Source organism: Anabrus simplex, chromosome 1 (assembly GCF_040414725.1).
Source record: "Anabrus simplex isolate iqAnaSimp1 chromosome 1, ASM4041472v1, whole genome shotgun sequence".
In the NCBI taxonomy this organism is placed as follows: domain Eukaryota; kingdom Metazoa; phylum Arthropoda; class Insecta; order Orthoptera; family Tettigoniidae; genus Anabrus; species Anabrus simplex.
The window spans coordinates 131,615,011-131,641,720 of NC_090265.1; the positions used below are offsets into that span (position 1 = coordinate 131,615,011).

General features: G+C 38.0%; 1 protein-coding gene across 3 annotated transcripts in view; it reads left to right on the forward strand.

Moving 5' to 3' along the window:
- The window catches only part of LOC136884782 (uncharacterized), a 302,644-nt gene that overhangs the window by 90,712 nt on the left and 185,222 nt on the right, over nucleotides 1-26,710 (forward strand). For all 3 annotated transcript variants that reach the window (XM_067157084.2, XM_067157077.2, XM_067157091.2), the window contains exon 2: nucleotides 15,792-15,877. In XM_067157084.2, the coding sequence (XP_067013185.2) occupies nucleotides 15,859-15,877 (19 nt within the window). In that variant the 5' untranslated portion in view covers nucleotides 15,792-15,858. The remainder of the gene's footprint in view (nucleotides 1-15,791; nucleotides 15,878-26,710) is intronic.

Sequence of the window (26,710 nt, forward strand, 5' to 3'; positions counted from 1 at the left end):
GTGATACTGCTGGTACTGTACGTAACACACTGGTTTATCATAGTATTCCAGCGATTTGATCCCTACTCTGAGGCACTGATTGGAATGAGCAGTGTGCATATTTCATGGAATAGTGGCAAAGGAGTGTTCACAGCTGTCTGTGGCCTGGTCATTCCAGTTCTGGAACTTAGCACTGTTAGATCAGCACTGTTGTTCTGTTTGTTAAAAGTGAGAAAATGTGCGGTTTTTTTCATTTGATTAAGTATTTTATATGATAACATTGCTTTTAATCACTACATTCCTACTGACGTTTTTGCAATGACCTATGTTGACTTCGGTAAGAAAACCACAAAGTCGCTCTTTCTGAGAATCCCATGGCGAAGCACCAGTACATCAGCTAGTAAATAAATAAATAAATAAATAATAATATTTATTATAGCAATTTATATAGTTTAAAGCAGGCCTGTCCATGTGGTCACCGCGGGTGCCCTCCAAACGCAGATTTAATTGTACCAGTATTAACTGTAGCTGACAGTTTAGGAATATTTTTGAACATACTAGTAATGGTTAAATTTTTCCAGGGCATTCCCACAATTGTGTTTCACCTCTTTTTCTTCTTGGCTTTAGCTGTATTCATTATACAGATTGCACCCGCTGATATTTCAGAATATTCTCCCAGGTGCTGTGTGCTTTTGAAGTACACTATGTATTGTGACAACTCTGTAGGGCGGATCAGATATAAACAGGAATTTAAAAAAAATTATTGCATCAACCAAAAAAAAAAAACCACATTTAGAGATCACTTTTCTACATAGCGGCCTGCCTTCGATACACATTTATTCCATCAGGTTGATAAGTTTTTGTTGCCATCTTGATAGAAAGAAGAGGGATGTGTGCAGAGCCAGTTGCACACGAACTCTTCTACACTTGCATCATCATCATCGAACAGCTGTCCTCGTAGGTGTTGTTTGAGTGGTCCAAACAAATGGTAGTCATAGGGCGATAAATCTGGACTGTACGGAGGGTGTTCCAGAGGTTTCCAGTGAATTCCCTCCACTTTTTCCCGCATTTAAAGCGGCGGTATGCGGCCTTGCATTGTCATGGAGAAGAATGACGTTTTGGATCAGTTGCCGGCGTCGCTTGTTACGATACGCAGCTTTTGCTTCATCCAAAGAGCGACAGTAATAGGCTTCATTAATTGTACGTTGTTTATGAAGAAAATTCACCAGCAAAACGCCTACAGAGTCCAAGAAATCGGCTGCAAGCACCTTTCCAGCAGATGGGCATGTTTTGGCCTTGACCGGACCACCATGCTTGCTTGCTTGCTTTGACTCTGTGGTGTAATGATGCACCCTAGTTTCATCACAAGTCACAATACGATGCAAGAAATCCTCTCCTTCCTTCTTGTAGCAACGCAGGAGTCTCTGACAAACTTCCTGGCGTAAATTTTTTTTGTTCCTGGTTGAGGAGATGAGGAACCTCCCTAGCAGACAAGTTTCTGGAATGGAGTTCATCTCGGATGATGGTTTGAGCACTTCCATAACTTATTCCTATGGCTAAAACAATTTGCAGAATTTTTATTCACCGATCTTCACCAATAATGTCACGAATGACAACAATGTTGTCTGCCGTGATGCTTGTCTGCGGTCTCCTTTCATGAGGTTCATTTTTCACAGCTTCTCTTCCTGCCATACATTTTTCAGCCCACTCATACACTTGAGTCTTCAAAAGTGTTTCTTCCCCAAACTGTGTGCAAAGTCATCTCAAAATTTCGGAAGGTTTGGTGCCCCCTTTTGCTTGAAATTTGATAATGATGCATTGCGCAACAGTCGCGTGCACCTCGTACTCACTCATGGCCTACTGAAGCAGCCCAGCTCTCCACCGTCGTTCTTGCACACAAACCCCTTTTCTAGACATCCCCACCAACATACTGGCAAAGGTCCGCTTCAGAATTATTGCTAACAGAAGCGGTACATTCAAATTCCCTTTTATATTTAATCCGCTTTTGTACATTACAATCCCTGCTTTCTGTTGTGTGCTAGGCGTTGTAGAGAAAGGCTGGGGGATGAGGTGAATACCTTTCAGGAAACTGTCACTTTGGGAGTGTTTCATAATCCTTCCTTCTCAACATTCCTACACGGCATCTGCTGTTCATGACCGTGGAACAGTTTCACGGAATCCTCAGTTGAATTCAAATTGTATTGCGACAAGGAGCAGTAAGCTATTTATAAGTGCATTTTATTTGCCCTTCTCTAACTTAGATTTAAACTTAATTTATTTTCAGTGAAGAATTGTATTATCATGACATCAATTTTGATTCATATTGACTGCAAAAATTATTACATACGTATATACTTGCATCCATCTTCATTATAGACTGTTATGACTTTCAGCATTCAGTTTGCAAGCTCTATTAATTAACTAAATGATGCCGTAATCCTCTTTTTGTAACTAGTTCTGTGGCCTCGTTTACTTCTATACCTCCTATCTGTAATTCGTTAGAAACCGAGTCTCTCCATAGTCGTCTACTCCTCTTGCCCTCCGTAACAGAGTCCATTATTCTTCTGAGTAACCTCCATCGGCCTAACATGACGCCACCACCAAAGCTGGTTTCTGCGTACAGCTTCATCCATCGAGTTAAATCCTAACTTAGCCCCTATCTCCTTGTTCCAAGTACCCTCCTGCCACTGTTCCCACCTATTTTTACCAGCAATCATTCTCTCTACTTTCATATCTGTTACTTCTAACTTATGAATATCCTGAGTCCAACAACTTTCACTCCCGTAAAGCAAACTTGGTGTGAAAACAGGCCAATGTAAAGATAGTTTTGTCCGGTAGCTGACTTCTTTCTGACAGAATACTGTGTGTTGCAACTCCGAGCTAACTGCATTAGCTTTACTGCACCTTGATTCAATCTCACTTACAATACTGCCATCCTGGGAGAATACACATCCTAAATACTTGAAATGATCTAGCAGTTCCAGCTTTGTATCACCAATCTGACATTTTCTCTTGGATTTCTTACCTACTGACATCTATTTCGCCTTGGAAAGGCTAATTTTCATGCCATTCTCATTGCACCTATTTTCAAGTTCCAAGATATTAGACTGCAGGCTTTTGGCACAATCTGCCATTAAGACGAAGTTGTCAGCGCAGAGCAGTCTGCTAACTATATTTCCACCTAACTGAATCCTCTCTGCCACTTTATACCTTTCAGCAGATGACCCATGTAAACCATGAACAACAAAGGTGAAAGATTACAGCCTTGTCTAATCCCTGTAAGTATCTTGAACCAAGAACTCATTCTACCATAAATTCTCACTGCATCTCATTTGTCAACATAAATGCCTTTGATTGATTTTAATAATTTACCCTTAATCCCATAGTCCCCCAATATGGCGACCAATTTTACCCTCAGTACTCTTGTCATATGCTCTCTCTAGATCTACAAAACATAAATATAACTGTCTATTCCTCTCGTAGCATTTTTTTTTCAATTACCTGGCGCATACTGAAAATATGATCCTGACAGCCCCTTTGTGGTCTGAAACCATACTGGTTTTCATGCAACTTACTCTCAACAACGGATTGCACCCTCCCTTCCAAGATGCCAGTGAATACCTTTCCTGGCATAGTGATCAGTGAGATACCTTGATAGTTGTTGCAGTTCTTCCAGTTTCTTTGCTTATAGATAGGTGCAGTTACTGCTTTTATCCAATCAGAAGGTACCTTTGTAACACACATGCTAATCTTATTACACTATGAAGCCATTTCATCCCTGCCTTCCCACTATATTTTACCATTTCAGGTCTAATTTCATCTATTCCTGCTGGCTTATGACATTGGAGTTTGTTTACGATCCTTTCCACTTCATCAAGCATAATTTCACCAATATCATTGTCTTTCTCCCCATGAGCTTGGTTGTTTGCGACGTCATCAGGAAGATATCCTTTTACATTGAGAAGATATTAAAAATATTCCTCTTGCCTATCCAGTGATATTTTGGAATCAATTGTGAAGGGCTGAGAACCATAGTAGGCCAAATCCACCAACCATCAAAATTGAGTTAATGCCATCTAGCAGTTCATTTCTGCCTCAGGTATTATCTCTTCAGCTGGGCTATCTCCACGTCATCCCATTTATGTGCTACAGGGTCACAAAATATCAACCAAATTGAACTAGCTGCTGGAGGTAGCGCCATAGTGGGCCAAGTCCTCATGACCAATCCCTCACTCTCTCTGAGTCACGTGATATGCGTAGTATCATGACGGACATTGGCCGTGAGGAGAATATAAACAGTGATACAAATTCAAAGAAAAGAAAGAGCGTGTATTTTTACAACAGGAAGTTTCGGGTGTATAATGTTGGAATACATTAACTGTGAGAATGTTGAAGGGTAGGCCTACATGTACATGTGGGGGTGAGGATACAGCACAAAGGGGTCCAACAGAAGTAGGTTCATGTATTCTGTATTACCTAATAATAATGGCGTATGGCTTTTAGTGCCAGGAGTGTCCAAGGACAAGTTCGGCTCGCCACATGCAGGTCTTTTGATTTGACGCCGGTGGGCGACCTGCGCATTGTGATGAGGATGAAATGATGATGAAGACGATACATACACCCAGCCCCCATGCCAGCGAAATTAACCAATTATGGTTAAAATTCCCGACCCTGTCGGGAAGCGAACCTGGGTCCCCTGTAACCAAAGGCCAGCACGGTAACCATTTAGCCATGGAGCCGGACTCTGTATTACCTGAGGAATGTCAACACAACAGCAAATCATTTGATAGCCTATTCAGACACTTGTGGTCAGAATAGGAATCAGTATATTGCATCTTTGTGGGCCACATTAGTTCATTATTCCCAATTTAAAATTATTGATCTTAAGTTCCTAGAATCTGGCCATTCATATTTGCCTATAGTCGGCATCAACTCAAGTCCTAAGTGGCCCCTTTGATGTTATACCGGTAATAAACTGAAGAAAACTGAAGAAAATATTCTCCCACGTGTGAACACTTCCCCTCTTTCACTCTCTCAATCTCGGTTCTCGTCCTGAACCTGGCGGGAAATGTAAGCAGCGATTATAACATATATAACATCAAAGGAACCGCTTAGGACTTGAGTTGACTCCGAGTATAGTGACAGAGATTTTAGTACCATCAGAACTTCAAAACTTCAGGCAAAATCACCGTTCACAATAGAAGATTATCTGACATTAGTTAAGGAATGTAGGCAAAATAAGCCCGTTAGTGTGAAGAAACTGGAACAGAAAGATTTGTGAACATTTAGGAGCTCTCAGAACAGTTTGTGATTGGTAAGGAAACAGTAGATAGGGAGAAGGTTCAGTGGCTCAAAATTAGGTGGTTTTGTTTCCAGTCTAATGAACCTCTTAAGATTAAGTTTATATACACCCTCAACAAAATGGAAGAATGGAAAATCCTTGACATTTCACCTCATAAGGGCAGGTCATCTGTAAAGGTAAAAACTTCAGTACTTTCACCACGGGAACTGAATCTTGCTTAAAGAGTGCTCATTAAGCTAGCGAAAGCTAAATGTGATTTAATTGCCATACTTCCAGTCATTGAAATATTTAATCATGTTTTTCTTAAGTATTTTCAATGTGATGTAATTACGGCAAAATGAAGTATCTTACAGTGCCGTGTGGAGTTGGTCCGCTGGCATATTGTTAAAATTCATACTTTCAGTTCAGAGCCCAAGTGGGCCAAATCCACGGTGAAAAATAATTGTATTCATTTACTTCTTATTTGTATTGAAATGCCAGATAATCTTTGTATTTTGTTGTGTAGTGATTAATGGATCTATTAACTGTAATATGCAAATGTCGTAGTCTCTGTAATCAGTGGCGAAGTGTGAACTAAGTAAGGGGGTAGACAGAGATTTCTTTTATTTAAACTGTTTTAATCATATTATTATATGGAATTTTGTTTTCAACGCATACATCTGTATTCAGTATTATATTAATGACTCTGAAAATAAGACAAACCCTATAACAACCTATAACCCTATGTGCACTTGCTTTATTTTTAAATATAGACGAAATAGGCCGTGGGAGTTGTCAAATAACAACATACTTTTGGAATAAAAAAGCAATATATTTCATTGTTATGTAGATTTAATAAGAGAAATAAGAAATAAATAGTTGTTCGTACAAGTCACCTTAAACAATATTCTTGTAAATGAGTTTAATCCGCCTGTCCTTCATTTCGGCAAATATATCTATTACTCTCGTCTTGAAGTCAGGTGTGTTGCTAAGATTCCACAGAAATTTCTTCTCTATAGCTAGAGTAATACGTTTCAATTCATTTGAATGCACTCATAGCGTGTTCACTAGAAACCGACTTTAACGGAATATACAGCATCAAGTTAAGCAATTTTTTCCGTATGCGTACTCTGGAGTACCTTACTAAGACTGGAAGCCAATAGTTGTTGGGGTTATAATACCGCAACTAATATTGGCGGGCAAGAAAATGCATGTACTTGAAGGGTTTTGATGCTGTCATTCATTTATTAGGTGTAAGTTTACTATACTTTGTATTTAAATGTTATTAATTTATTTTTAGACGTGTCTTATAATAAAGTAAATTCAAATTAATAACATTAAAAGCATGTCTAAGATGGTAGCCAATAAGAGCACCTTTATAAGAGAGATCCAAATACTAGCCAATGAGAGCAAGAAGAGACGCTGGTAAGTCTGTCTACTGGGCGGAGACATCTCGCTATAGGAAAGTCATAGTTCCACAGTCAGCACCTACAGATAGCGTTAGTGTTGCTATATCTGAAACCTTTGAAAATCAAAGGGAAAATACACAGAATGGACAGCATCTACTTTCGCTTACGTGCTTCGTGTAACTAACGCGAGCCTTAGCATTGCCGAAGTGAGACGAAAATAAGTAAAGCGGGGAATACAATAATGTCACGAATCTGGAAATAATTAATGTTCTAAAAAGTAATTGAATTAACTAGACAATATTTCTTTCACAAAATGTTAAGGGTACACGCTGTCTACCCTGTCTCCCCTGACGCTTCGCCCCTGTCTGTAATCTTTGTCTGTGAATTGTGGCAGTGACTAAATTTTAACCTTAATTTTCTCCATTTTTAAAAAGTGGCACTTGGCCCACTATGGTTTGCAGTCCCTCAGTTATGAGTTCACCTGAATTACCCAAAACACTATTCATTTCCTTTTTCCCTCCCTAAGATTCTTTATTATTGTCCAGACAGGTTTCCCTGCTGCTTGACCTAGCCTTTCCAGGTTATTACCAACATTTTCCCACGACTTCTTTCTGGACTCAATAACTATTTGTTTCGCTCTATTTCTTTCATCTATGTACAATTTTCCGTCTGCATCAGCCCTTGTTTGGAGCCATTTCTGATAAGCCTTCTTTTTACGTTTACAAGCTGCTTTCACTTCATCATTCCACCAAGATGTTCGCTTTTTCCCATCTTTACATATAGTTGTTCCTAGGCATTTCCTTGCTGTTTCTACTACAGCATATGTTCCTAAGCATTCCCTTGCTGTTTCTACTACAGCATCCCTGTATGCCCCCCCATTCTCTGTCTATATCCTGAACCTGCTTACTGTCCATTGTTTGGAACTTTTCGTTAATCATACCCATATACTTCTGTCTAATTTCCTCATCCTGGAGATTTTCCACCCTTATTCGTCTGCAGACAGATTTCACTTTCTCTGTCCTAGGCCTAGAGATACTTAGTTTACTACAGATCAGATTGTGGTCCATATCATCGAAAAATCCCCATAAAACCTGTACATTCCAAATAGATTTCCTGAATTCGAAGTCGCTTAAGGTATAGTCTATTATGGATCTGGTACCCCTAGCCTCCCATGTGTAACGGTGAATAGCCTTATGCTTGAAGAATGTATTCATAACTGCTAACCCCATACTAGCACAGAAGTCCAGCAAATGCTTCCCAATCCAATTAGCTTCCATATCTTCCCCACATTTACCAATCACCCTTTCGTATCGTTCAATTCTATTTCCAACTATCGCATTGAAATTTCCCCTTAGCACTACCCTATCCTTGCTGTTGACCCTGACTATGATGTCATGACTTCATCCTCTTCATTATGCTCACATGGTGAATATACTGAGACATTATTCATCGTAATTCCTCCAACTGCCAAATCTATCCAAATCATTCGCTTATTTATGTGCCTAACAGAAACTATGTTGTGTGCAGGAGTATTCCTGATGAACAGCCTAACCCCACACCCAAACCCTTCCCTTCCAACACCCATCAAGTACACTTTATAATCTCCTATCTCTTCCTCATTCTCTCCCTTAACCCGAATATCATTAACTCTTAGCACATCCAGATGCATCCTCTTTTCTCATTCAGCTAGTTCTACTTTCTTTCTTCCATAAGCCCCATTAATATTGATAGCTCCCCATGGAATTCCATTTAACTTGCCAAGTTGTTTCCAAGGAGTCCCTCGCCTGTCAAATGGGAGTGGGACTCCAGTACCCCCATAGGTCCGAGGCTTGCTTAAAACATTCTGAGCGTGTTCGGTAAAAATTCTGTCAAGCAGGATACTACGCTACTTACATATAGTCCAAGTGAGGATCTCCCCTCTGACGGGTTAGGGACCACTGGTGGATTGTATAGTCCTAGCCGCCTGAGCATCAGGCGGGCCATGATTCAGAATATGTCTGAGATGCGCACTCCCATTCCATAGCAACTTGTATCCTGACTCTCAGGATCACATACTAGGCCATTCAGCTGTTGCCCATGGTTCACAAACTAGGACGTGATTGCAGCAACCCACACCATGAACCATCTCATTATTAATTTGCATTATTATTTTATACAGTGATTTTAGTCATGACTAAATGGCTACAAACCTACAGATGTAATAGTTAATATTAGGCGCAGTACTGTTCCTTAAATGACCGCGAGCATGCAATGTCCGATTTCATACTAAATATGTAAGTACGATATATTTAAAAATATTCATTCAGTATTAACCTACATGTTTGTATATCATCATCATCATCATGAAAATGGCACCCGCGCCTCCTGAGCCAAGAGTCAGGTGAACCCCAGTACATGAAAAGGTTGGACAGCCATGGTTTAAAGTACTTCCTTAAAATTAGGTATGTTGTGGTGTTAGAATAAAAATAACTTATGAGATCATGATCAAACTATCACTGTTAACAATTAACAACATAACCGGTAGTCAGAATGATGCTATAATAAGACTTGCAATGTCCATTGACCCTTTAAGTGGGAATTTCAAAAAGAACTAAGACGAGTATGCTTGGAAAAATATGCCCAACATCTGCTGGGTTTTTGCTCAAAACTCTGTGGCTCTGAATCTGTATGTCGTCTATTGGCTTTTCCTCGGGCTAGAGGTTCTCTTTGTGAGCCTTTATTTTCGTGCTTTTGAATCTGAAACGAGCCTTTTGTTAATTGGCTAACTCAGGTAAGAGTAAGGGTTTTACAAGGAAAATTTTAAGCGATTAAGTTACTTTTTAGTGATCACCATGAACTGTTTAAAAATAATTTAAGTTTGTTTATAAGCATGAATGCACAACAACTACTGAAAGATGACCTACAGAGTATTTCAACAGTAAAAATAGAGGTTCATGTTTCTCTATGAGCTAAAATTATCATTGATGGTACCATTTTTCTCTATTGTTGTGTAAAATGGTATTACTGTTAATGAAGTATTATTATTGTCAAACTAGTTGGTTATTCCAATCTTACAAGGTCATCCAAAGAAAGGTGGACCTGATTAAAAACAATCATAATTCCTAAATTCCAAAATAATCTGTAACTGTCCAAGTTACATTGCAAGTGATTGTTCCGACATTGTGCACCTGCGTGACCTTCCGGTGATGTGAACAGAAGGGTGCATCTCAACACTAGGGCTACACGACAAGGAGCGCGCTTGATTAGAGACTCGATATGTGTAGGTCAACCAGTGGGGCTTGTATCAAGGTGTTGTGAGGTATGCACAAAAACTTTGAGAGTATGTGAACAGATGTCAAAAGAAATTATTGGTTTATCTTCATGAATTTGTGTAATATTACTATTTAAAATCGGGTCCACCTTTTTCGATGACCCTGTACTTTATGGGTCAAAGTGATGGATCCTGATCATCTGCAGTAAGGAAGAGAATAGATATTCATAAATGTAATTGCTGCAGCTTTTGGGAAGCCAATAGAATGGAACATCTGGTGTGGCAAAAATTGTGGACACCATACATAAGAATGTTTGGTATAGCATTTATCAAGAATGACAACTATTTCCTGGCCCAAATTAACTAACCAGCTGCAAAAGAAAATGAGAATGACTTGTGTGAAGATAATGAGATCAACCAACACTAGAGGTGGATCAGATCTTAAGGCTTAGACTTTGAAGTTTATGATGATGATGAGCTGCTCTGGAATGTCTCTCTCATTCTAAAATCACAGTATAGCTACCAGTTTCTTAAAGATCTTTATGATCATGCCATTAAAGAAATTAGCTGACAAAGTGCGCTTTATTTAATTTGTGTGAATGCTCTTAGACTTGAAAAATCTGCATTTAAGTCTCATTTGGAAGAATTTTCTAAAACATGCTCAACAACAACAACAACAACAACAACAACAACAACAACAACAAAAATCTGCATCCCAAGTAGCAGGATCTTGTAGAATAAATGTTTTAGATAGTTGGCTGAGTGCTTTGGGACTGCTCTCAGATAAATCTGACTGTTGTTCATTGAAGACATCAGGTACTGGATACATAGGCCTGGCATTAACATCTGCAGTATTATTCAACAAAGGTGTAACTAGTTTATTTGAGCCTACCTCATCGTGGTTGCTTAGGTCTTCCTTGTCATGTTTTAAATGTTCTGTTAGGTCTAGGGTACTTGTATTTTATTAGTGGATGCTGGATTGTCTTCATTTAAGCAGCTAGTGGCTGAGCTTTTACTCAGCTGAGTTGAAGAGATGTTTGTGATAATGTCCATAGGGATGGAGCAGCTTTCTCTGCAGAAGCCAATTTAAGGATGAACAATAACCCTATTTTGGGAACTTTTAAAAAAAAATTGCCTCCTTGCCTTTTCAAAACAAGTTTCCTGTTCTCAGCTCCACATAGTTTTTTACTCATTTTGTGTTTTAATGACACCAAAATGTCTAATAACAAAATATTTTGGAAATATTTATTTAAAACATTAATTTTTTTATAATCTTTGTAAATTATTACTACTACTACTACTACTACTACTACTACTACTACTACTACTACTACTGGGTTCTTTTAATCTGCCCAGTACTTTTTCATTCATTCTGATCATAATTTTCTCAATTTGTCTGAAATTGCTGACAATACAGTGGTGCATTGTGCGGCGTGGAAACAAAACAAGGGTTGTGAGTGGAAGGCTGAGAGGGCAAGTTAGTAGATGACACTGATCGCATTCCAATGTAGTTTAGTTAATTTGTAGAATTTTAACGACGCTTAGCTGTCTTGCAACAAATAAGTTGTTCAAAATCAAAGATTTGACAGCTTTTGCATCATTTTGAACTATATAATTTTAAAAAGTAGGGTTTATCAATTTTTGTTCATATTAATTTTAAACTAAATATTCCAATAATTATATTTATTTTCTTAACACAGGTTTTTTGTGCTTGTGCCCCTTTGGACGAGGCGCCCTGGTCATTTGCCCAGTCTGCCTTATTAAAGCCTAGGGTCTGCATGCTGTGCAAGACTGCCCACGATATGTGAAAGAATGGACAATCAATTATGAAATTATGATGAGTACCTTCTGAGCAAGCGAGTGGCAGTGCAATTTGGTTCAAAAGCTGTCAGCTTGCACTCGGGAGATAGTGGGTTCGAACCTCACTGTCGGCAGCCTGGAAGGCGGATTTCTGTGGTTTCCCATTTTCTCACCAGGCAGCTACTGGGGCTGTACCTTAATGAAGACCACAGTCAATTCCTTCCCACTGCTAGCCATAAAACCCATTTATGTTGGTGTGATGTAATAAAAAATTTCCTCTGAACATTGTATATAATATGTGTATGCACATCATAGTTGTGTAGATTGTATGTATATATATATGTTGTTGTTGTTGAGTCATCAGTCCATAGACTGGTTTGATGCAGCCCTCCATGCCACCCTATCCTGTGCTAACCTTTTCATTTCTACGTAACTATTGCATCCTACATCTGCTCTAATCTGTTTGTCATATTCATACCTTGGTCTACCCCTACCGTTCTTGCCACCTACACTTCCTTCAAAAACCAACTGAACAAGTCCTGGGTGTCTTAAGATGTGTCCTATCATTCTATCTCTTCTTCTCGTCAAATGTAGCCAAATCGATCTCCTCTCACCAATTCGATTCAGTATCTCTTCATTCGTGATTCGATCTATCCATCTCACCTTCAGCATTCTTCTGTAACACCACATTTCAAAAGCTTCTATTCTCTTTCTTTCTGAGCTAGTTATCGTCCATGTTTCACTTCCATACAATGCCACGCTCCACACAAAAGTCTTCAAAAACATCTTTCTAATTCCGATATCAATGTTTGAAGTGAGCAAATTTCTTTTCTTAAGAAAATTCTTCCTGGCTTGTGCTAGTCTGCATTTTATGTCCTCCTTACTTCTGCCATCGTTGGTTATTTTACTACCCAAGTAACAATATTCATCTACTTCCTTTAAGACTTCGTTTCCTAATGTAATATTTCCTACATCACCTGCCTTCGTTCGACTGCACTCCATTACTTTTGTTTTGGACTTATTTATTTTCATCTTGTACTCCTTACCTAAAACTTCATCCATACCATTCAGCAACTTCTCGAGATCTTCTGCAGTCTCAGATAAAATAACAATATCATCGGCAAATCTCAAGGTTTTGATTTCCTCTCCTTGGACTGTGATTCCCTTTCCAAATTTCTCTTTGATTTCCTTTACTGCCTGTTCTATGTAAACATTGAAAAGGAGAGGGGACAAACTGCAGCCTTGCCTCACTCCTTTCTGGATTGCTGCTTCTTTTTCAAAGCCCTCGATTCTTATCACTGCAGACTGATTTTTATACAGGTTGTAGATAATTCTTCGTTCTCGGTATCTGATCCCTATCATCTTCAGAATCATAAATAGCCTGGTCCAATCAACATTATCGAATGCCTTTTCTAGATCTATGAATGCCATGTACGTGGGCTTGTCCTTCTTGATTCGATCCTCTAAGATCAGATGTAAAGTCAGGATTGCTTCACGTGTTCCTACATTTCTTCTGAAGCCAAATTGATCTTCCCCCAACTCAGCTTCAACTTGTTTTTCCATTCTTCTGTAAATAATACGTGTTAAAATTTTGCAGGCATGAGATACTAAACTAATAGTGCGGTAGTTTTCACACCTGTCAGCACCGGCTTTCTTGGGAATAGGTATAACAACATTCTGCCGAAAATCGGATGGGACTTCTCCTGTCTCATACATCTTGCACACTAAATGAAATAACCTTACCATGCTGGTTTCTCCTAAGGCAGTCAGTAATTCAGAGGGAATATCATCAATTCCAGGTGCCTTGTTCCTATTTAGGTCACTCACAGCTCTGTCAAACTCTGACCTCAAAATTGGGTCTCCTATTTCATCAGCATCAACAGCCTCTTCATGTTCCAGAACCAAATTATCTACATCGTTACCTTGATACAACTGTTGGATATGCTCCTGCCATCTTTCTGCTTTGTCTTCTTTCCCTAGAAGTGGCTTTCCATCTGAGCTCTTAATATTCATGCACCTAGATTTCCTTTCTCCAAAGGTTTCCTTGATTTTCCTGTATGCAGCATCTACCTTTCCCAGGACCATACAGCCTTCGACATCCTTGCACTTCTCCTTCAGCCATTCTTCCTTAGCTACCTTGCACTTTCTATCCACTTCATTCTTTAATCGCCTGTATTCTTTTCTGCCCTCTTCATTTCTAGCATTCTTGTATTTTCGTCGTTCATCAATCAGGTCTAGTATCTCCTGAGTTATCCACTGATTCTTAGTTGATCTTTTCTTCCTTCCTAACATTTCTTCAGCAGCCCTACTGACTTCATTTTTCATGACTCTCCACTCTTGCTCTACTGTGTTTCCTTCGGCCTTTTCATTTAGTCCTTGTGCAACATGTTCCTTGAAACAATCCATCACACTCTTTTCTTTCAACTTGTCTAGATCCCATCTTTTTGCATTCTTTCCTTTCTTCAATTTCTTCAACTTCAGATGGCATTTCATGACCAACAAGTTGTGGTCAGAGTCCACGTCTACTCCTGGGAAAGTTTTGCAATCCAACACCTGGTTTCTGAATCTCTGCCTAATCATAATGAAGTCTATTTGATACCTTCCAGTGTCTCCAGGTCTCGTCCATGTATACAGCCGTCGTTTGTTGTGTTTGAACCAAGTATTGGCGAGGACTAAATTATGGTCAGTGCAGAATTCAACCAGCCGACTTCCTCTTTCGTTCCTTAGTCCCAATCCAAATTCTCCTACTGTGCTACCTTCTCTTCCTTGGCCTACCACTGCGTTCCAGTTTCCCATCACAATTAGATTCTCGTCACCTTTGACATATTGTATTAAATCTTCTATCTCCTCATATATTCTTTCAATTTCTTCATCATCCGCTGAACTAGTAGGCATATAGACCTGCACTATTGTGGTGGGCATTGGTTTGGTGTCTATCTTGGCGACAATAATTCTTTCACTATGCTGGTCGTAGTAGCTTAACCGCTGCCCTATTTTCTTATTCATTATTAAACCAACTCCTGCATTACCCCTGTTTGATTTCGTGTTGATAATTCGGTAGTCGCCTGACCAAAAATCCTGGTCTTCCTGCCAACGTACTTCACTTATACCAACTACATCTAACTTTAGCCTATCCATCTCCCTTTTCAGATTCTCTAACCTACCACAACGATTCAAACTTCTAACATTCCACGCTCCGACTCGCAGAATGTCAGTATCCATCTTCCTGATGATCGCCCCCTCTCGTGTAGTCCCCACCCGGAGATCCGAATGGGGGACTAGTTTACCTCCGGAATATTTTACCCGGGAGGAAGCCATCATCAGTACATCATTCATACAGAGAGAGCTGCATGTCCTCGGGAGGTGGTTACGGCTGTAGTTTCCCGTTGCTTTCAGCCGTGTAGCAGTATCAACACAGCTAAGCAATGTTGAGTATTATTACAAGGCCGTATCAGTCAATCATCTAGACTGCCGCCCTTGCAACTACCGAAAGGCTGCTACCCCCCTTTCGATGAACCATTCGTTAGTCTGGTCTCTCAACAGATACCCATCCGATATGGTTGCACCTGCGGCTCGGCTATCTGCATCATTGGGACACGCAAGCCTCCCCACCGCGGCAAGGTCACATGGTTCGCAGAGGAGGGTATATATATATATATATATAATTATTTTTCCTTTGTAACACCCTCATATGCTGCTAACTGTAGGCAGCAAAGCTGATAGTGCAGTGTAATGCAATCATATGACTATTGGACTGAATAAGTGGTGCCTGAAGGCTTTAAAACAGTGATAAAAATGGTTGCTTTTCCCTTGCCTGCACAAGTACATTGATATTCTCAGAATCTTGAAACTTTTTTTGGCAGTTTATGTTGTTGTGTCTATGCATTTTGTATATTTTGAGGACTTTCTCTCTTATCCTGTATGATGGTCAGGAGCAGCTGAATTTAAGGATAATCAATAGATTCAGTCTTATTGTACTGCTAATTAGCCTTGTTTTTGTTTTTGAAGGAGATACTCTTATTGTTTTGATGTTCATTAAAGATAATTTTTTTTTTAACTCATGCTGTTTCAGGAACATATCATGAATTGACTCACTCTGCTTTACTTGCTGTATATAAAATTTGAAGAAATACGGAATCATGGAGAATGCACGTAAGGGTAGGTATCCTTTCTATCAGTCAGTAGTCAAATGATAAAGAGTTTGTGTTTGTTTAAGGTGCTCACATATTTCATTATTTATGACTGAACAGAGATCAAAATATTTACAGGTTATGATTTAATGAAAATGATGATAATAAAAATAGAGATGAGTTAAAAGTACTTCTATGAATCATGGGTGCTTCTACCTTAATAAACCAAACAAACTGATTGCTGCTCAGCCTGAAGGCCAGCAGATTATGAGTAGAGCCCTGCGCGGATATACAAAATGATATCTGCTCCGCATCTGCACTTCCTTCATCTGCATCCGTGAATGGTTATCCCCATCCGCAAAATGGTTATTCGCAGATAATTTAAATATTTAACTACAGTATATATATTACACCCAAGGTATTGAAACGGATAGATCTGTTAACATAATACAATAGGCCTGACACCTGTCACCAGAACCCTTACAATCGCAGGTTTATGAGGGATTTTCTCTTGCGACAACTACCGACGTATTGACCTTTGCTCCTTCCTTCCATTAATTGCAGGCAGGAGCCAGTTAGGCTTAGGTCAGATTTGCGGCTTTGTGTCTCAAGGTTCTTTCTTTATATATGACTATTCTCCCATACCAATGTCAAGGGCCGCCTAACCATAAGCAAAAACAAGAGTATACCTGAGTGAAAATCAATAAACGTCATTATTTAGAAATTATCAGCAAAATTATCTGCACTGACGTACAGTTTGTATCCTCCAAGACACTAACCTCATGGATCCGCGGATATCTGCATCCGTGCAGGGCTCGGATATTATGAGGCGTCATGCAGTTGGCACAACAAATTCTCTTGACAGTTATTCTTGGCTCTCTAGACTGAGGCTGGTATCTCACTGTCGGATAGCTTCTCAATTGTAATCACATAGGCTGAGTGGACTTCGAACCAGCGCTCAGATTCAGGTAAAAATTCCTAACATGGCCAGGAATCGAACCCGGGGGCCTCCGGGTAAGAGACAGGCTCACTACCTCTATACCATGGGGCGGCCTTCTACCTTAATGCTATTGGGGGAAAAAAGGTCACTTGTTACAATAATTCCTCCTATTTTAAAATTGGTGCCAATTTTCTTTCAATTTTGTGATTTCTACACCTTTACAAACTTGACAGCATAGTGATGGGCACATAGACCAATGCGGATTTTGCTGACACTTTCTTTAACACCACCCCATACATTCAGCTGAAGGAGGTGACTCGGGGCTATGACTAATTCCATTGATCTGGTACATAATAATTCTGTGGTTTCTCACCATAGTACTGTACCCTTCAGAGCATGTCCCCGGATGGTGGATAGGGGGTTTTCTATAGGGATACCAACAGGTAGCCCAGTTCCTAGGGGATTTAAAGTACTGGGACACCCTCTCTCCAAGGGTCATAAGTATGGAGGGCCCTAACACAGGGTTAGTTGGGAAGTCCTCAGTGGCATCTGCAGTGGAGAAGATGGACTTCAGTACAGTGTGGAGGGCAGAAGGGCAACCAAGTGCTCGGGTTCTAAGAGTTAAAGGTTTATGGTGATTATATATCATAGGAAGTCCTCAGTGGTGGACCAGGCTGATACAAGTGTAATGGACTAGTATAACTTGGAAACAATTCTCTAACCCATTGGTAAATAATGAAAATATCAAGCTTGATTATTATTATTATTATTATTATTATTATTATTATTATTATTATTATTATTATTATTTACGTAGTTATGTACGGACTAATTGGTATAAATCGTTGTCATAACAAAACGTGAGGTTATGTTACGACACGTCTGCTGTATGTATATTAATAAGAGTTTATTTAATGTTAAAACATGTACAGTAGAGTCTCATTAATCCGAACTAATTGGGACTGGAGTCTGTTCGGATTACGAAATTTTTGAATTAACCGAAAAATATTTTCTAATAATAATGTTATTGTTCTTACGTCCCGCTAACTACTTTTATGGTTTCCGGAGACACCTAGGTACCAGGATTTTGTCCCGCAGGAGTTCTTTTACATGCCAGTAAATCTACTTACACGAGGCTGACGTATTTGAACACCTTCAAATACCACTGGACTGAGCCAGGATCAAACCTGCCAAGTTGGGGTCAGAAGGCCAGTGCCTCAACCTTCTGAGGAAAATAGTTTCTACAATACAGTACAGTACATACTGTAGTTTGAAATGTCCATTCTTTAGCAGTTACATTAATAAAATACTGTATAAAATGACAGTAGGGTAGTTAACACGCGAGAGGTCACACCCGTTTTAGTATGTGAGAGGTCGCACCCATTTTAGAACGTGAGAGGTCGCACTAAGGCAAATTGCTCATGCTTAATATTCTAATGAGTTGGTATTTTTCCTTTTGCAATGAATGTTCTGATAAAAATATAAATATGTACCCTGTGTAACTACCTTTCAACTAGTACTAACATAATTACCCAGTAACAATATTTTCTTGATGTAAAAATTTAATGAAATGTTTTTGCAAAATCTGGTAAAATTACGTGAGTTTTTAAAGAACACGAGAGGTTGCCCGTGAGCAAATTGCCTCAACGTTTGCATTTGTACATTTCATTGAATGATTTGGTCACAATTCAAGATGAAACTACAGCACCACACTTCACGAAAGCCACCATAAACGTCATGAACTTTACTTAAGAAATTTTCTTGGAAATGCAGTCATGTAAGAATACACTATGCGAGGGGTCGCTCGAAGGCAATTTGCCGTGGTAGATGCGAGAGTGAAAGAAAACTTAAACTACTCCGGAACATAGCAGGCTATAACGATAATCAACGTCAGGCGGGAGAGAGGGAGGGGAGGGATGAAACGAGTGCCCTAAGCCCTACAGCGGCCAGCAACAAAATTATTAACAAATATTTAAAAAGTGCGGCAAATTGCCGTGGGTGCGACCTCTCGTGTGTTAAGAACCCGTAGAGGAGAAAACGACAATGAAAATGACATTAGCGAGTGGATGGAAGCTGACTGTCATCAATTATAAACAGACCAAGAAATTGTAGCTATGGTGGAGAAAGAATCTGGAGTTGATGAACAGAGTGACGACGAAGAAGACCACAATGAACAATTAGTGTCACATTCAGATGTCGCGGCTACCTTAGAACTTGCCGTTCACTACGTCAAGCAACACTCCGCTGCTACATCCACTAATGAGATGTTTATGAGACGCTAGTTTAACATTGCATCTTCGAGTAGGTTCCAATCACCACGGCAGAAAAAACTAACAGACTTTGTAAAGATAAAGGACCAGTGATTGATGGTTTATGGTGTGTAATTATGTTTAGATTAAGTTATTCTAATAAAATATGACTAATAAAATGCAAGTAATTCTTCATTCTATAATATGTTCTTTCATTTCAATAAGGAGAATTTTTTAAAAAAATTGAAAATTTCAGTTCGGATTAAGCGGACTTTCGGATTAATGGGGTTCGGATTAACGTGACTCTAGTGTAACTTAATAGTACATAATTTATTATTACCTGTAAATATGATATAAAAATCAAATCAAATCAAAATCTCTTTATTTGCAAATGAGGTGTCTACCTCGGTGGCAAATGGTACACTAAAATACATTATTGTCAAGCACTAAATATTAAATTAACAAGAGAAGAAAATTTTTCCTATAATACAATATTATACAATTTACGCTAACAATGTTTTCTATTAAACACACAGCTCATCCTTAATAAATTTATATTGTTTACAAAATTCTACTTATAATATATCCTGTCCTACTTACAAATATAGTCAACTGATATACAGCATGTGGAATTACTTCAAATGATACTGTACAACTGGTATAACATTAATATTTACATTGCATTTATTTATTTACTTTTTTTTTTTTTTTTTTACCCGTTCTGGATCCTAAGTAGCATAATGACCTGCTGCGTCTTAACCAGAGCCCCTTTTGCCACCACTTTTCAGAGTTCCTGAAGGGCCTTCACAGCTACCGTAGCGGTCCCAGGGCCCTCGAAGTCCCCACTGTACTTCACCCCTACAGGCAGTCCCCTACTTTGGCTGTCCAAACTCCTTAGACCAGGGGATGGAATTAATTTATTCACACACATTTTTTTATATACAATAACCTGCACTGGTCGAATGCCCTCTAACATTTCATTTATTTTCTCTGTTGCTGTTTATTCTCTTCTTGAATATCTGTACAGATTTTGGAAAAGGATCAAACACTACCCCTGGTAAACTGTTCCACTCCTTCACACCCTTCCCAATGAATGAAAATTTACCCCAATCGCTTCTGCTAAAATTCCTTCTAATTTTATATTTGTGGTCAGTCCTGCCGATATAATTATTTTCCAACTGAAGCCTCTCACGGATATCTCCCCATGCTTCTTCTCCTGTATAGGCTCTATATAATCCTGTAAGTCTAGTTTTCTCCCTTCTCTTACTTAAAGTTTCCCACCCAAGTTCCTTTAACATTTCTGATACACTACTCTTTCTCCTGAAATCCCCTGTTACAAATCTTGCTGCTTTCCTCTGCACACTATCTATTTCTTTTATTAGGTATTCTTGGTGAGGATCCCAAACACTGTTTGCATATTCCAATAATGGACGAACCATACTCAAGTAACTTTTTTCTTTTAATTCTTTGTTGCATCCTTTAAGTAGCCTCGTTATAACATGTAATGATCTGTATGCTTTCCCAACAATGTCATCAATATGACCCTTCCAGTGCAAATTACTTTCAAATCTCACACCTAAGTATTTGCACTTGCCATCTTTTGGGATAACTACCTCATCCAAAGTATATTCAAATTCAGTTTTAAAGCTCCTGTTTGTAAAAGTTGTAACAGTTGATTTGCCTCCATTAACCTTCATATTATTTTCTTCAACCCATTGTTGGATACTTTCAAGGTCCCTTTGTAATTCTGAACAATCCTCAATGTTGTTTATTTTTCTATAAACAATTATGTCATCTGCATACAATCTTATTTTTGATGTTATATTGTTCCCTAAATCATTTGCGTATATTAAGAAAAGTAACGGACCGATTATACTACCCTGTGCAATTCCCTTCCAAACTTTCTCTTCCTGAGATACATTATTTCCTACTTTGACTTTCTGAACCCTTGAATTTAGAAATGCTTTTATCCAACGTGTAACCCTTACGTCCAATCCTATTCCCTCCAATTTCTTTAATAATATTCCATGTTCCACTCTATCAAAGGCTTTGGAAAGATCTATGGCTATGCAATCTAACTGACCTCCTGAATCCAACTGATCTGATATGTCCTGCTGAAATCCCACCAGTTGTGCCTCACAAGAAAATTTCTTTCTAAATCCATACTGGCTCCTCATGAACCAATTTTTATCATCACATATCCCTCTGATGTACTTCGATATTAAACTCTCCAGAATTTTACAAACTATACTGGTCAGGCTGATTTGTAGTTCTCTGGTTTCCTTTTATCACCCTTTCCTTTATAAATTGGTATTATTATAGATTCCTTCCATTCCTTTGGTATTACACTATTATTTATGACATAGTCAAAGAGAAATTTTAAATAAGGCACTATGTACCACCCCATTGTCTTTAATACCTCCCCAGTAATTTGATCACTCCCTGCTGCTTTTCCTTGCTGAAGCAGTTGGATTTCTCTGAAAATATCTTCGTTTGTGAATGAGAAGCTTCTTGTTTCCCTCTGTCTCTCTCCCTCTCTATCTTCTGTTTCAGTTTCCAACTCTTGACAATCATCTACTGAATCTCTAAATTCCCTACTAAATAGGTTTGCTTTCTTAGTATCTGTTAAATAGTGTTCACCCCCTTCTCCCACCATTGTAGGAATTTGGATTCCTTTTCCTTTTTGATTCCTGATATATGAATACAGCTTTTTCCATTTCCTTTTGTGGTCATTACCCTCTTGAAGTATGCCATTCATATAATTCTCTTTTGCTTCCTTTTTCACTCTATTCAGTTCCCTCATTAGCTGTTTTCTAGTTTCTCTACTCTCCCTACCCTCTTTGATTTTCCTGTTTACTATTCTACATTTTCTTTTTAATTTTCTTATTTCCCTTGTATAATAAACAGGGTCTGAGGTCATTTTACCCTTCTTAACAGGTACAAATCTCTTCTCTCCTTCCCAAATAATTCCTTTAAATTTAGCCCAAAGTGTATCCACGTTACTCCCTTCACTTATCCAACAACTGAATTGTGAGTTAAGGTAAGTCCCAAATTCATCAACTTTAGTTTTTCTGTACAATTTCTTGTCTTGTGTAACCCTCTTATTAAGCCTTTTTGGTACGAGTCCTACATCCATTATTACAGCCTTATGGTCTCCTATTCCTTCAATTACCTCAGTTTTATCAACAATTTCCCATGGTTTAACCAAGAATACATCTAGTAAGTTATTGAGACGAGTCGGTTCTTGTACTACTTGTGTAAATCCTCCCTCCCAAATTAACTTATTTGCCAGTTTCTGTTCATGGGCTTCACTTGCAGCTCCTTTCCATTCAACTTCAGGCAAATTTAGATCTCCCCCAATTATTACCATATCATTATTATTGTTTTTACAAGTATAATCTATTATTTTTTCAAAGATTTCCATGTCTCTTTCCTCTCTTCCAGGCCTGTATGTTCCTATAATTCCCACCTCCTTCATATTATCACAAACTAATTTTATCCCTAATATTTCATCCCTTTCATCGGTAAACCATTCATGTGAACAGTGAGTTTCCTTCACCAGAATAAACACCCCCCCTCCCTTTTTATCTCCTCGGTCTCTACGATAGACTGTGTACCCTTCTGGAAATACTTCTCTATTACCCACCCCTTCTTTCAACCACGATTCCACTCCTATCACCACATCAGTCTCATAAGATTCCATCAATGTACCGAATTTTAATTGTTTATTTACTACACTTTGACAGTTTACCAAGAGCAATCTCAGACCCCCTTCCTCCCTAAAACTTGACTGTTGCAATTGGGTAACTTGAAATTCCTTACTATCCTGAGTTTCTTTTTCTAGTTGACTGAGCCAGCTTGAAGTATAGCTGGCTCTTTCTGCTAGTTTTCCTGGTCAGTATTATAACTCAAGGGAGTTGCCTGTTTTACAGTACATATCTTAAGATTAATAAAATCTAGAACAATATTTCCTATCTTTCGTTTACTTGAATTGTTTAGATGGAGGCCATGTTTTGTATAACAGTATCTCTCAAAACTGCTGCATTCAATAACCTGAGTATTCCGAAAATGTTTACAAATTTTAACAATATCTGTATTGACCTATGTAAATATATAAATCTAAGCTAATGTTGTGTGATACAGGGTTGTGGTCCAGAACAATGCATCTTGTCACTAGAGTCCTGCAGAACATTTGATCCATTTGTAAATAGATTATTGGAGACTCGAGAAACTTCGAGATAACATGTTATGTCATACTTTTCTAGAAGCCTGGCCAGGCAGGGTATCTAAAGAGACAGTCCTGGGAGTGTGTTTGAGTTGTTAGCGAGAGTTGCTAGTGGAAGTCGTTAGTCACGTGTGTAAACTCGTGTTGTGATTTTGTCGTGTTGGTAGTTGGTTGACATACTAATGTTGCAGTCTCTTTCTTCTTCTTCTTCTACTTCTTGGAAGTGTTTTGTTCAAAATGGTGGTTTTTAATGTGTGTGTGTAATGTGTATATAATTTGTAAATAAAACAGTGTACACAATTGACAGCATCGCGTGTGTGTTTCGTTGCGCTTGCGATAAATGGCGACCATGGGACAGGTCTGAAGAATAATTTTCGGTAGTGAATTTATTTATTTATTTATTTATTTATTTATTTATTTATTTATTTATTTATTTATTTATTTATTTACTTACTTATTTATTTAATAAATGTGTCACCAACAGAAACACACTCCAATTATAGGAGGCTTTTACAAATTATTTGAACAAATAACATAGAAATACCAAAAAGAAGAAAATATGAAAACGCTATGTAAAGGAGATGATAATGCTCTGTGTGAAATGGATGAAGCAGTGTCTCATATACAGAAGCCTGTCAATAAATCAAACAAGAAAATTGTAACAAAATCATGTAAATATTATACATATAAACAAGTCACTTCGACGAGTAAAATTCTTTTAATATATTTACATATGTGCCATATTCATAAGCAAAGTCAAGATCTATATGATGCTTATTAATTAAGTTATATTGTATGTTTCACACATATTGATAAACGGAGAGTTCTTAAAAAATACAGTTTTGGAGACTGGAGTAATAAACAATTACACATCAACAATAATAAAGGTGTTTTAATTTGTTCCACCTATTAAATAATTATATTTTCACTTATAGTGGTTACATAAATAGATTCTTAGTTACATGGGACATGTTTCGCCCTCAATTAAGGGCATCGTCAGCCTAAACACAATCATCAACAATACAATTAAATTAAAAGTGGAAGTTAAAAGTTTAGTCAGTTATTAAAATTTGGAACATCAAAATGTGAAAAGTGATACAATGGAAAACTGTCTTATGATTAAACCATAATCTTGTCGGAGACTAAAACTTCTTCTATTAAAATTCTAATTAAAAACAGTTCATATAAAATATTAGTGGAAAACCAAAGTGGTAATAATATAAAGCCAACGACATGAGGGCGTGAACACAAGCATAAACTTGATTGTCATGAATACAATCTTTCCAAGGCCGCTGATGAAATTCGTCAGCAAGTGAGACAGAAGCATCTGTTGAAAAATTGTAAGTGGCCCTTAGCACTGGTAGGTAATAAAAATGGCTGAAACCATGCCAGAAAATGTCAGTAGATGCAGAAATAATGTTTTCTGTAAGAGAAGGAAAAGAAGAAATAAGAAACTGAACGTAAGGAGAGAATTCGGTTTACATAAAATTGAAACAGATGAGGACTTACATGTAAGTGGAAGTTGTTATTTGTTATCTACTGTTGTGTTGGTTGCTGCCCGTCTGTTGGCTCTGAGTCTAGTGTTGGTAACTGTGCTGCAGAGGTGGCAGTGAACTCGGAGGGTAAGGAATAGGGGAGTGCGGAAGGGAGGAGAGGATGGGTGGAGTCAATTGTGACGAGGCTGAGAAAGGGGCGGAGTCAACCGTATTGCTGGAAGTAGGCCTAATATCTGTGGGTATGGGAGGAGTATTAGAGTTTGAAGAATTAAATATATTAGGTATCCTAAATTTATTCGAACTAACTGACTTTAATAATTTCGGCATTAATACATGTAACATAGTTTTATTGTCCGTGGTTTCATTAAGATTCTGTTGCTTATTGTACGTCTGATCTAAATAGATGTATAAACTTTCTAATTCGTTCAACATTCTCCCTTTTTGTATGTTTCTAATTATCGCTAAGTCTTTCTCTATGGATTCAAATCTGTGACCAGTCTCCCTCATATGCAAACTCATCGCTGAGTATTTCCTATGTTTTTCCGCGTCGTTAACATGTTCCATGTATCTTGTTGTAAAACTTCTCCCAGTCTGTCCAACATATGAAAAATTACACTGAGTATATTTGAGTCTGTATACTCCCAATCCCAAATAACGATTTTTATCATAATTAACTTTTTTATGATTAAAGAATATGGACTGGTTAGTATTAGTAGTTCTAAAAGCTATATTAAAATTATGTTTCTTGAATACGTTAGTAATCTGGTGTATAGCTGGATTATTAAAAGTGAATGTAGCATACTCAGTTTTTTTGGTCTTTTCTGGTATCAGATTTGTAGATAACTTGGTCTTAATTTTATTGATTAATTTGTTAATAATTTCTACTTTGAAACCATTTTGTTTAGCGAGGTATCTAATATAATTTAATTCTTTCTTCAAATTCTTGGGAGATAGAGGGATTCTAAGTGCTTTATAAATCAGACTGTGAAAAGATGCTTGTTTATGTGAACTCGGGTGTAAAGAAGAATTGTTTATAGTTGTAGATGACTGTATCTGTTTTCTAAATATTTGGAAATCAAAAGTGTTAACCTTACGCGTAACTGTTATATCTAGAAAATTCAATGAGTTATCGACTTCGTCCTCTTTCGTGAATTTCAAATTAGGTTCGATTTCATTTAATTTATTTAAGATTTCTTGACTATTAGTGACATCTTTGTTTATGATTACAAATGTATCATCTACATATCTCAACCATAAATCAATTCCTTTAATTTTTGCTATTATTTCATTGTGTTCGATTGAATCCATAAATATGTCAGCAAGGATGCCCGATATTGGGTCACCCATTGCTAATCCATTCTGTTTATAAATATTATTGTTAAATGAGAAGTAATTATTGTCTAATTTAACAATCTAGTGAATTCTTCTACTTCCATTTTACTAAGATTACTGTGTTTACAAATATTATCCTGAATGATATTAACAGTTTTATCTGTCCGAATATTCGGGAACATATTCACTACGTCATACGAACACATCATCTGGTTTGGACGCACGCCAAATTTAAGCAAAATGTCACACAAGTCAATGGAATTTCTTAATGGTTGTTTATTATTAAAAGTGTAATGTCTTTTCAAAAAAATTATGAATGTATTTGGAGACTTTATACGTGGGAGAATTTCGGCAATTGATAATCGGACGAATCGGAATATCTTTTTATGTATTTTGGGTAAAGCTCTAGTTTCCGGGAGCCTAGGATTCATTAGATATTAGGCCTACTTCCAACAATACGGTTGACTCCGCCCCTTTCTCAGCCTCATCACAATTGACTCCACCCATCCTCTCCTCCCTTCCGCACTCCCCTATTCCTTCCCCTCTGAGTTCACTGCCACCTCTGCAGCACAGTTACAACACCAGACTCAGAGCCAACAGACGGGCAGCAACCATCACA